The 12,709-nt window shown below is 37.4% G+C and overlaps 1 protein-coding gene across 1 annotated transcript in view; it reads left to right on the top strand.

Annotated features, from left to right (window-relative positions):
• The window catches only part of TMEM67 (transmembrane protein 67), a gene marked incomplete at its 5' end in the record, with an annotated part of 32,161 nt that overhangs the window by 18,230 nt on the left and 1,222 nt on the right, over window positions 1–12,709 (top strand). The window contains 12 exons of the mRNA XM_015562293.1: window positions 516–572; window positions 1,578–1,676; window positions 3,396–3,494; window positions 3,711–3,797; window positions 6,369–6,468; window positions 6,565–6,704; window positions 8,792–8,932; window positions 9,932–10,012; window positions 10,744–10,860; window positions 11,153–11,269; window positions 11,371–11,475; window positions 12,026–12,128. Coding sequence (XP_015417779.1) covers window positions 516–572; window positions 1,578–1,676; window positions 3,396–3,494; window positions 3,711–3,797; window positions 6,369–6,468; window positions 6,565–6,704; window positions 8,792–8,932; window positions 9,932–10,012; window positions 10,744–10,860; window positions 11,153–11,269; window positions 11,371–11,475; window positions 12,026–12,128 — 1,246 coding nt within the window. The remainder of the gene's footprint in view (window positions 1–515; window positions 573–1,577; window positions 1,677–3,395; window positions 3,495–3,710; window positions 3,798–6,368; window positions 6,469–6,564; window positions 6,705–8,791; window positions 8,933–9,931; window positions 10,013–10,743; window positions 10,861–11,152; window positions 11,270–11,370; window positions 11,476–12,025; window positions 12,129–12,709) is intronic.

Here is a 12,709-nt window from a genome sequence, read left to right as displayed (position 1 = left end):
TTCCTGAAACTCCCTGACCATGGTAAGACTTACATATCTTGCCTCTCCTACCTCTCACAATACTGTTTCTCTTATCTTTTACTGGTTCTTCTTTCTCTTCCTGTCCTTTAATGCGGAGGTATCCCTAAGATTCTTGTTTCATCTGCCTTCTTAGGATGTGATTGTTTAGCCAGTTGCTAAATTCTTGATACTATAAGTTCTGTCACATTCCTCAGTGACAGAAACCTATCAGAAAATGAAATATGATTAGTTTGGACTGACTGCTATTAATGAACTAACGTAGCTTCTAATGAAGCCCTCTTTCCTGAATGTGTGTCCAAAAGGAATATTTAAGCAGCATGAATAATTCCCCAAAGCATATCCATTTATGTATAAGTTAGGGTCAACTCTAGTAAGTATTGATAATTAAAAAATATGGCATTTATGGTAAAAATCCAGCTATAAATGTATTTTTATAGTAAAAGTAGATTTGTGTTACATAATTTCAGTATGGCTAATTTGATTTTAAATATCAGGTTTCTTTCTCTGTCGAATATGAAATGAATCAAGAAGCAGCGCGTATCCAGACAGATGTGAGTTTATTTTAACCTGTTGAAATATTTACAGTATAATTTTTAAATAAAGAAATATAGATGGACAGGAAAGTTGTCAAAATATGTTAGAATTATATCCTTCACCCAGCCTCCCCTTAATATTAACATCTTACATAACTCTAGTACAGTGATCATAACCAGGAAATTAGCTCATCTTTGAATTTCACATTTTTTTTACTATTCTGTTTTTGTTTAGGGTGCCGGCCAGGGTTGCACATTGCTTTTATCCGTCTTCTCCTTTGATCTGTGACAGTTCTGTAGTGTTCTTTGTCTCTAATGCCTGACCCCACCATTTTTGAATTATTATGGCTCTTAATTGGGCTTATCTGATATCTTCCCATGATTAAATGTAGTTCTAGAACAGATACTACAGAAATGATGCTATGCCCTTCTCAGTGAATCATGTCAGAAAATATTTGATGCCCATATGTCTTATTATTGATATTAACTTTGATCATATGACTAAGGTGATTATCTGCAGAGTTCTCTACTGTATTTTACCATGTGTAACTAATAAGTATCTTAGGGAGAGATACTTTGAGATTATGCAGATATCACAGTTATTATTCTTTTGACCTCTAATTTTAGCATCTATTGACAATTCTTGCCTGTAAAAAGTATTACTGTAATATCTGTGTGATGATTTTCTGTTTCCGTCGTTTCTTCTATATTTGTCAATAGAAATCCTATAAAGACGAGCTGTTCTTTTGCCCACATTTATTTATTTAATTGATTTATTTAAATCAGTAAGGACTAGTGGATACTTATTTATTCTTGTGATCATAGTCCATCACTATTTTCTTGCTCCAATTGTTCCAGATGTGGCCACTGGGGGGAGGGGGGTTTTCTTCAGTTTGGCTCCTATGTTCTTTGAACATACCGTCCACCACCATTTTTTTTAGTACTTTTAGATTTTATAGTGTTCTTTTTGAAACCTGATGAGGGAAATTACATAAATCTCTAAACTGTCTTTTCTGTCCTTAGATTGCTTTGGGTGTGTTGGGTGGGCTCGCTGTTTTAACATCTCTTTTGAAGACGGCGGGGTGGAAGAGGCGCATTGGGAGTCCTATGATTGACCTACAGGTATGGTCTCAGGAGGTCTTGGGTACTTTTTTATTTTTGACCATTGCATGTTCTTCTGATAAGATACAGCTAGTGGGTGAGTAAAAAGTCTGCCTGGAGTTTCTCTGGGTAGAAGCATACCCTTCCCCTCTCACGTGGCTGCCCTCCAGTCTGCCTCCCTGCTCAGCGCTGCTGTTGCCTCCTCACGTCCTCGCTAGCACTTGGTATTTTTCCAGCCTTTCCATTCCTTGCCAACCTGGGGGTGTAAGGAGTATGTCATTGTTGATTCAATTTTTATTTCTCTGATTGCTCTTCACATGCTTCATGCATCATTTGGGTTTTCCCGTTTGTTTATATCTGTTGCCCGTTTTTCTACTAGACTTGCAATTGTTCTTATTTTTTTAAAGGTGGTTGTTTGCATTTTCTAAATATGAAACCCCGTTTGGTTTTTCATGTTGAAATTTCTTCTCCAAGTGTTATAGGAGAAGAAATAACCCATCTGTTATTTATCTGTGTGTTTCTGTGTTTAACAGAAACTCTTAATTTTGATATTGTCACATCTGAATAGTTTTTCATATTACAATATATTTTGCTTTTAAGATCTTGCTTAAGAAAGCCTTTCCCATCTCAAGTTCAAAAATATTTTCTCCCATGTTTTATTCTTTTAACTTTGCAGTGTTGCTTCTTTTTTAAAATAGATTTTGTTTTAATTTTTACCTATCATTTATTGAATATTTACCATGTGCCAGGCACTTTTTTAAACTTTACATGTATAATTCATTTAATCCTCACAATAGCTGCATGAAGTTGGGTATGATTATTCCCATTTTCCACAGAGGAAATTTTGGCAGACATTAAATAAATTTTATACTCCATTAATTTTATAGCAACTCAGTGATAGGTGGTACTTCATCTAGCTGATTAAGAACATGAAAAAGCAACGTAGTAACTTGTTTGTGCTGGGATATCTTTGCGACTCCAAAGCGAACCGGCCCAGGGATCAGGGGAGGGGGCTTTGACTTACATTTGGGATGGACAGGAAAGGCTTCCCAGAGAAGTGGGGTGTAAGCTGGTGTATGTTCATCTGTGATTTCCACAAGCCGTCCCCGGGGCCACTGCTGGGTGCCTGGCCCTCTACCAGGTGCGAGGGCAAGTGGCAGTGAGCAAAGACAGACGTGGCCTCTGCCCTCGGAGCTCGCAGTTTACCAGAGAGAATGAGGGAAAAATTTGTGATGGAAAGGAACCCATCTCATTCCACAAAATATATGAGATGAGAGTGTGGGGTGGCCAATCATTAAACGGCCAGCGCTGGCAGATGAAGCTTAAAAAAGGTTCGTTTTGGTCTAGGTTGTGAAGGACCGTGTAGGTTAGGGATTTATATTTCAGTGAAGAGTCACTGATGAAGAGCGACAGTCCGTCCCATTTACACTGGAGGAAGCTGACTCTGGCGGTCGTGTGGAGGACAGACGAGGAGAAGGGCTCCAAACTGGGAGAAAATTAGGAAGCATTTCTGCCTCAGGTGGTGAAAGGAGGAGGGTGGAATAAAACAGGCTGTCGGGAATGGGACCAACGGGAAGGACCCGAGGGTATCTAGGAGGGGCTGCAGCTGGTCTTGCTACCTGACCCATGCATACATGCAGCAAGGCTGCAAGCTTGAGAAACTGGTACAGAATATGTTGCTCAAAGTGGTAGTATAACTGCACCGAGTCTGTAACAGCTGCCATTCTTTTTAAATTGCAGACAGTTATGAAGTTCATGGTGTACTATGCTGGTGACCTGACCAATGTATTTGTTATCATCACGGTGGCAACGGGTCTTTACTGGCTTATTTTCTTCAAAGTAAGTGAGTTGCTGAATTTAACCTGAATGCCAATGACTAAGTGGTAAGTGCTCCTTCTCAAGGAGCTGTTTTTATTTGGGAGGATTTCTGATGACCAGCACTGAGTATGCTGTGTTTATTGCGAGCCTTACCGCCTTCCTCCCTACGCTTTCTTTGGAAGTGTGCTGAGTAAAAGCCGTCCGTGCTCCTAATTACTGCTGTAATTTTTGTCACAGGCACAGAAGTCTGTCTCTGTGTTTCTGCCAACGCCGACTCAGGAAGAACGTTTTGTTACTTTTGTGGGATGTGCTTTTGCTCTGAAGGTATGTTTCAAAGGACAGGGTAAAAAATGTGAAAGGCCTGCTAATACACTTGTAAGTCTTTAAAATTAAAGTACAGTGGAGCCGGGGTTCTCAAGCTTAATTCATTTCAGAAGCTGTTCAAGGCGCGATTTGATTGAAAATGGAATCATTTTTTTCCCATTAGAAAGAATGTAGATTAAATTAATCCGTTCCAGTTTCCCAAATAATTCCATGTTTTAACCTTTTTTAGTTGCCTGTGATCTTTGTTTTGTGAGCACGTTCACACCCTTAGAGACATCAGCATTCTTTTTTTTTTAAAATATATTTTATTGATTTTTTACAGAGAGGAAGGGAGAGGGATAGAAAGTTAGAAACATCAATGATAGAGAAATATCCATCAGCTGCCTCCTGCACACTCCCTACTGGGGATGTGCCCACAAACAAGGTACATGCCCTTGACTGGAATCGAACCTGGGATCCTTGAGTCTGCAGGCCAGTGCTCTATCCACTGAGCCAAACCGGTTAGGGCGTCATCAACATTCTTAATGGCCTCTTTATGTTTTAAAATTGTGCTAATCATCAATTTCATCGTGCCAGTCGGTAGCCAGATCAAACATGCAAACAGTTCTATCATACTTTGCAATTATTTACTTTTTAAGCTCTATCATTATTCTCACAGCTTTCCTTTTCACTTTGCTGCTGTCACTAACCTTCTTAGGACCCATGATGACTTACTGTATGTATTTAATAATAATAAGCACCAACAAAAGCAAAAAAAAACCCCAAAAACACCCCACTGAAATATTCACAGCACAATTTCCTGAGATGTTAACAAGGAAAGGTTTAGTGGTAAACGGACTCATATTCGCACATTCTCGCCTTTGTCACCTGGGAGACATGTGACTGATCATACAGGTATCAACATGAAAGGGTTGTCGGGTAGAGAACAGAAGTTTTGTTCAACAACTGAGGCATTTTTTTTTAAACAACTTGGTTGAGAACCAATTGTTCAAGATGAATATTTACTCCAAGAACTGAGGTTTGACTGTACTTTCAAAATCTTTGGAATTTAGTTTGATTTTGAAAGAAAGCATGAGTTACTGTTTTACACAGGAAGTCTACTTTTTTAAGAAAATGTATTTTTATTGATTTCAGAGAGGAAGGGAGAGGGAGAGAGATAGGAACATCAATGATGAGAGAGAATCATTGATTGGCTGCCTCCTGCACGCCCTCTACTGGGGATTGAGCTCGCAACCCAGGCATGTGCCCTTGACCAGAATAGAACCTGGGACCCTTTAGTCTGTAGGCGGACGCTCTATCCACTCAGCCAAACTGGCTAGGGCTATACTACTTTTATGGATAATAGTTCATTTTGAAAATCTGGTTTAAATAACTTTCTAGGGAGCCATAAATATGTTTGAATTAAATGAGTTGTAGCTAATTTGATAAGATAATATTTCATTTTATGACTTTCTTCTTTAAAGTCTGATGATGCATTCACAACAGGGACAAAATGCCTTCAGGCATGAATTTTGTTTCTGTAAATTGAAAGTAAAAGGTACTGAAATCTTAGAATTTGTTTTCTGTGTCTATAGTCCTTTCCTCCTCTTCTCATAGCATCCCTTCTCCTCAGGTCATTGTTTGTCAATGTATGTGAAGCTCTCTGCATGCCTCTGTGGTAGATCTCATCTCGTTGTTTGGTGATTAGTAATTGCTTTTCCCACTTACTGTGACCTCCCTGAGGAGAGGAATCATCCCATACTTAGATTTTTATCCTTTAATTAATAATGCATCAACTAGGAAGACTGCCTCACTTTAAACATATTACTTTCTATAAATGAAAAATATATGTCTCAGCCACACTTTTTTTAAAATCAGAAATCTCAATACCAGAAATAGAAAAAAAAGGACTATGAAAATATCTTAACACTTTAATTAGAACAAGCAAATTACAGTGGGAAAATATCTTCACTTATAAAGAAGTCAGATTATCTAGAAAACAAAGTCCATTTCTGGAAACCTTGAAAAAGAGAGCCAATTACACAAGGCCCATGTACAGGAGAGGCAGTATATCTCCTTTTTTCATATTCTTATTGCAAACAAAGATGGAAGAAGGGAAGATGAAATAATATGTGTATAAAATTTCTGTGAATTAGGTGGTTCCATATTACTTTATGAACTTCTAGTGACTTCTGATGGTATTACAACTTTGTCACTTGTGAAAATTATATGTTCTTATGATTGCAGTATATTTTCTTCTAATGAATTAGTATTGGTGCCCTGGCTGGTGTTGCTAAGTGGTTAGAGTGTCAACCCGTGTACGGAAGGGTCGTGGGTTTGGTTCCCGGACAAGGGCACATACCTGGGTTGCAGGTTGGATCCCCGGCCCGGTTGCGTGTATGGGAAGCAAATGATTGATGTGTCTCTCTTATATTCATCTCTCTATCTCCCTCTCCCTCTAAAAAAAATCAATGGAAAAAATATCCCCAGGTGAGGATTAACAAAAAAACACACACAGAGAAAATAATTAGTATTGGTTTTGTAAGTAGGCTTAATGTGGATGCTTTTAGGTGTTTTGTTTGTCATTCTCAGGCTCTGCAATTTTTGCATAAGCTCGTATCCCAGGTTACCATTGATATATTCTTTATCGATTGGGAGCGACCTAAAGGGAAGGTTCTTAAAGCTGTCGAAGGTAACAAGTAACCATTTGTGCCAAAATTCTCTTGCTATCTATCCTTGCAGAACAAAGATGAAGTAACCCTTTCACTCATTTTATCTCCCTGACCAGGTGAGGGTGGTGTGAGGAGTGCTACCGTTCCCGTAAGCATATGGAGAACATATTTTGTAGCAAATGAATGGAATGAAATTCAGACTGTGAGAAAAATTAATCCACTTTTTCAAGTACTTACTGTCCTCTTCTTTTTGGAGGTATAAACTATTTGACATAATTGTATGCAGCTTGTGAGTACCATATCAATGTTCATTTAATTTAATTCCAGCTAAGTTTTTATGTGAGCAGAAGAGTTTTCTAAAGATTGAAATATTGCCTTGACTGGTTTGGCTCAGTGGATAGAGCTTCGGCCTGGGGACTGAAGGGTCCCGGGTTCGATTCCGGTCAAGGGCATGTACCTTGGTTGTGGGCACATCCCAGTAGAGGGTGTGCAGGAGACAGCCGATCGATGTTTCTAGCTCTCTATCCCTCTCCCTTCCTCTCTGTAAAAAATCAATAAAATATATATTTTAAAAAAAGATTGAAATATTGTTCAAACGATTAAAAAAGGGAGTGGCTTTGCCCTGGCTGGTTTGGCTCAGTGTTTAGAGTGTCGGCCCTGGACAGAGGGGTTGTGGTTCAGGGCACATGCCTCGGCTGCAGGTCTAAACCCCATCTCCAGTCGGGCCACTAGTGGAGTCAGGCCACGAGTGGGAGGCAATCAGTTGATGTATCTTCCTCACCTCAGTGTTTTTCTGTCTGTCCCCTTTCCCCTTCCTTCCACTCCCTAAAAATCGATGGAAAAAGTATCCTCACTCTTTGGGTGAGAATTAAATTAAAAACAAACAAACACAGGAGTGGCTTTTTAAAAATCATGGTAAAATATACATAATGTGAAATTTATCATCAACCATTTTGAAGTCTACAGTTCAATTATAAGTACATTCACATTGTTGAGCAAACAATTTCTAGAACTCTTTTCATATTGCAGAACTGAAACTGTGCCCATTTAACTAGTAACTCCCCATTCACCCTCTCCAGCCCCTGAAAACCACCACTCTGTTTTCTGTCTCTCTGAATTTTTTAAAAAATATATTTTATTGATTTTTTTACAGAGAGGAAGGGAGAGAGATAGTTAGAAACATCGATCAGCTGCCTCCTGCACACCTCCTACTGGGGATGTGCCTGCAACCAAGGTAAACGCCCTTGACCGGAATCGAACCTGGGACCCTTCAGTCCGCAGGCTGACGCTCTATCCACTGAGCCAAACCGGTTATGGCTGTCTCTCTGAATTTGATTGCTCTGGGTAAGGAGTGGCTTTTAAACCATTGGCTTATAGCAGAATCCCCTGGGAAAGCTTTTACTAACCAAATACCTACGCCTTGTCTCGTCCCCTAGAGACTATATTTGATTCAATAGCTCTGAGGTAGGCCCAGGTAGCTGTACTTTGAAAAAGTCCCTTTGCTCCATGATTCATATTCTTACTCCTGTATTAGAACCACTATTATAAGACTGAAAATTTCCAACAAGTTATTGAACTCCTACTATGAAGTGCGTTGTGTTAAGAGCTGAACGAGACACAATGAATGGGTCAGTGCCCTTTATAGCTATTTCATGGGTCTGGTTGGAATTATTAAAGGAAGTATTCAATAATGAATATGGGACTGAAATATGGAAACTACTTAAGGCAGGTAACAGATTTCCTCAGGAATCATTAATCTTATGTCTATCTGCCTTCCTTCCCTTTACCTTCTTTCCCTCCTTTCTTCTTTCTTTCCTTTTCTAAAGCTAGAATATGTGTGTCCCTAGGACATACGAACACTATCTCAGTTATTTAGAGTAGTGTTTTTCAAAGCTTTAAAGGGCATTACATGAGAAAGAAGTTTCTATCCAAGTAAGTTGAGAAAACACTGGATTCAATAGTCATGTAGATTTCTTTACCATAAAAAGAATTTTGCATGGTGTCTGGCATATGTTAAAATCTCATGAAATGTTGGTTTTTCATTGGTAGTTTACTGAAGAAAGTTTTATTCTTCTGACAAATTTTTGAGCTTTTTCAGTGTATATGATAATAGGGTTATATTTGGCCTTTATTTGTATTGAAGAAAATACCAGATGAACTATTTTATGTTAAGTGTTTTGTAATTAAAAATACCAGATAATTGTTTTATCTAGATTTTTCTACTGTTTGTTTGAACTTGAATATTTTCATTTTTTAAGGTAAGTAGGGAGGAGTAATTTTTAAACTAGAGAAGTTTTCTTCATTCTTGACTGTTTAAATTACTATTTTTCCTTTTCACTACAGGTTGTGGGATTTAAGAACTTAGCATTAATGGATTCATCCTCTAGTCTTTCCAGAGACCCATCCAGCTACATAGCTCCATATAGTCGCATTCTGAGATATGCAGTGTCTTCCGCTCTCTGGCTAGTGATTGGAATGATACAGGTAACAAGAGATTATACTTTTTTATTATTATTATTTTTTCCAGAGAGGGAGGGAGAGGGGTAGACAGCTAGAAACATCGATGAGAGAGAAACATCGATCAGCTTCCCTCTGCACACCCCCAACTGGGGATGTGCCCACAACCAAGGTTCATGCCCTTGACCGGAATCGAACCTGGGACTTCAGTCCACGGACCGACGCTCTATCCACTGAGCCAAACCGGTCAGGGCCAGAGATTATACTTTTAAGCGACACTGTCTCTCTATATTTATAACTGTTTACATACTGATTATCCTTCAATAATGACCACATTCTGATAACTGACAATAAGACCAATAATAGCTAATAACTAATTCTTATATAAGGTTATAATCCAGGCACTGTGTTAATTGCATTGTGCATGTTAACTTTTTAAATTTTTATAGCAGCCCTCAGAGACAGGTCTGTGAGTAACCTCATTTTACAGATGAGGCCCCTGAGGCCCAGAAAGGTTAAATAGTTGCCTGAAGGGATACAGTTAGAGCTTGGCCGAGCTGCAGCTGGAGCCCAGGCAGTCCGATTTCAGAGACACATTCTTATCAATAGGGGGCTCTGAAGTCTTCCGAAGTCGGCAGCTTTCTAGTCAGATGATGGACTCCTTGTTTTGCTTATGCATAACTACAGGAAGGCTCATTTACCTTTAATATTCTTTTTCCTCTGAAATATAACTTCTTATTAACAATTACTTAAATGTCACTAAAACTCACTCAAATTGCCAGTACTCCTGGTGAATTTTCCTTTAAAATATTTATTGAAATACCTGAAGCTAAAAATGAATCTTCTCAGCCTCAGGTCCCATCTGACAGAGGAAATCAGAAATGAGGAGGCTTTTATCCCCGAAGAACCATTAGGGCCACTGTGTTCCTGGTTGGAACTTCTTTTGTCTTAAGATACTACACTGTGACTATAAAAGAAAATTAAATCCTGAAAGCTAATAAGCCTGAACTTGGCTTAATGTTTCAGATCCTGTTCTTTGCTGTCTTTTATGAGAGATTTATAGAAGATAAAATTCGGCAGTTTGTGGATTTATGCTCTATGAGCAATGTAAGTACTTTCTGACTTTATCTTGCAACTGTTATTTTTCCCTTTTTAAAGGTCATGAATACATTAAGAGAGGCTTTAGAAGTGATTTGGTATAATTGGATTTTTAGTCTAATTTCCACTGGTTGTTAATTCCAGAGATAGTTGTAATGAGCTACAAGTTAATATTTTCTGTCTTCATTTTTTCATTTTTATGTGCAGTTTCTTAATTATGAATTCCTTATGCCACCAAATAGTTCACCCAGCTGAGAAAAGTTTTCATATATCAACCCTATTTCTTCCTTTCTTAGAAAATATCTTCAGTCTCTTCTCCATCTACTTTTTTTTTAATTTTTTTAAAAATATATTTTATTGATTTTTTACAGAGAGGAAGGGAGAGGGTTAGAGAGTTAGAAACATCAATGAGAGAGAAACATCGATCAGCTGCCTCCTGCACCCCCCCCCCCCCCCCACTGGGGATGCGCCCACAACCAAGGTACATGCCCTTGACCGGAATCGAACCTGGGACCCTTCAGTCCGCAGGCCGACGCTCTATCCACTGAGCCAAACCGGCTAGGGCCTCCATCTACTTTTTAAAAATAACCTCACTATCCTTTAGTACCTTCTTATCTTCTTTATATATTTTCCAAGAATTCCACCCTCATTATTTTGAAAGGAAGCAATTTTAAGAAAAGTTACTTTTCACCGCTTTGCAGATGAGTTGCTGATTGCTCCTTATTCTTTTCTTTTTATAGATATCAGTGTTTCTGTTATCCCACAAATGTTTTGGATATTACATTCACGGTAGATCAGTACACGGGCATGCAGATACTAACATGGAAGAAATGAATATGAATCTGAAAAGAGAAGCGGTAGGAATGTACTTTACATCTTTTTAAGTTGAAGGATAGGTTCACTTTTCTTAATCTAGGATTTTTAATAATAAACTCTTTTAATCCTCATTGATTACTTTGAAAGTTGCTAGGATACCAACTCATTACCCTGAACATTGATAAAAGTAGCAACGAATATAATTTTATGGTTGGGTCACAACATGAGTTTTGTAATATGTGATACCAACTAAAAGAAAAAAGTTGTGTGTTTTTTTAAAACAGGAGAAATTTTCATAATCTTGATCTTGATTTAAATCCTTCAACTTTTCAGGAAAACTTGTGTAGCCAGAGAGGTTTGGTGCCCAACACAGAGGGTCAGACCTTCCAGATTGCAATTTCTGGCCAGATGAGACAGCACTATGACAGAATTCACGAGACGCTAACAAGGGTTTGTATACAATATAATTAAGGTACATTTTGCCAGTATTTTATGTTTAAATACCAAGAATGTAAGACATTTGCATTTATTCTTGTCTCTTTTCACATTAGAAAAATGGCCCTGCTAGACTATTGAGTTCATCAGCAAGTACTTTTGAGCAGAGTATAAAGGCATATAATACTATGAATAAATTCCTTGGCTCTTTCATCGATCATGTACGTATGTCAGCATTTATATTTAAGCTAGAATCAAAATGCAGTTTAAAAAGTTAACCAAGAATACCAGTTATTTCTTTAGCTAAGCAAGGTGGTGGATTTGGGATAGTCCCCTCCCCCGCCCTTTTTTTTGCTGTTAAAATTAATAATGTGGCTTAAGGATATAGATTTAGATTATGTAAAAGTAAAATGAAATTTTACATGTCTGTTAGCCTATTGTCTATATGTCAGTACTGGAATTTTGTTAGCCAGCTACCAAAATCTTCTATATTATTCATTATAGAAATATGTTATGCTATGGTTATATTCCTGAAAAACTTCTTAAAAATCAATTGTCAGTATATCTAGCCTTAATTACTACTAAGGGCATTTAAAAATTATTCCTAAAAGGAGTTTTGTTATAAAGCCTAATGGAGTAAATTACATCTTTTTTGAAGAACAGATTTTCTGTGTGTGTTTGATTCATTGTTTTCTTTTGATTAAAAAAAAATTGGGAAACTTTTATTTCAATGCTATTTTTTTAAATGACTGTGGCTTTTTTTTGTATTAGGTTCATAAGGACATGGACTACTTTATAAAAGATAAATTGCTTCTTGAAAAAATTCTTGGAATAGAATTCATGGAACCAATGGAAAAAAGCATCTTTTATAATGGTATCATTCATCTAACTGCCTTTGCAGAACTTGATTGCTGTTTTCAAAGTTTGAAAGAAAAAGTTGTCGTAGTTACTAATTTTTCTTTTGATTTTATAAATTTATATAAAAAAGAAGAAACAGTTTCAGTTAACTTCATGGAATTATAGTGGTTTCTCATTTCTATTTTATCATGTCATGTAGCTAGAAACAAATACATAAAACATAATTATTCTACAAGAAAGTAAAAAAGCTGAATTTCAAAAGCAGTGGCGCACATAGAAGAGATACTAAAACAAATAAAATTCAGATTTTATTGGAATGTCCTTGTGAAGCGAGAAGAGGTTTCAGAGCAGAACCTGAGAGGACTGTTTGAGACACAAATTATATAGTCCTTGTTGGTTTGGTTTTGCTTTTTTAACTCTATGGTTCTTTAGCCTTTGTTAGGAAGGGATATTCAAGGTATTGATGATAAACTTATACTACCTGCAATTACCAACCCTTGATACAGATGTTAAAACTGAATTTTATGAGCAGAGTTCCTTGACTGATCTTTTTCGATTTCTAATTTATATCTTACAAGTTGTTGTTTTTTCAAATTT

The sequence above is a fragment of the Myotis davidii genome, unplaced genomic scaffold (assembly GCF_000327345.1).
Source record: "Myotis davidii unplaced genomic scaffold, ASM32734v1 scaffold317, whole genome shotgun sequence".
NCBI lineage: Eukaryota > Metazoa > Chordata > Mammalia > Chiroptera > Vespertilionidae > Myotis > Myotis davidii.
This window is presented reverse-complemented; position numbering and strand designations above follow the sequence as displayed.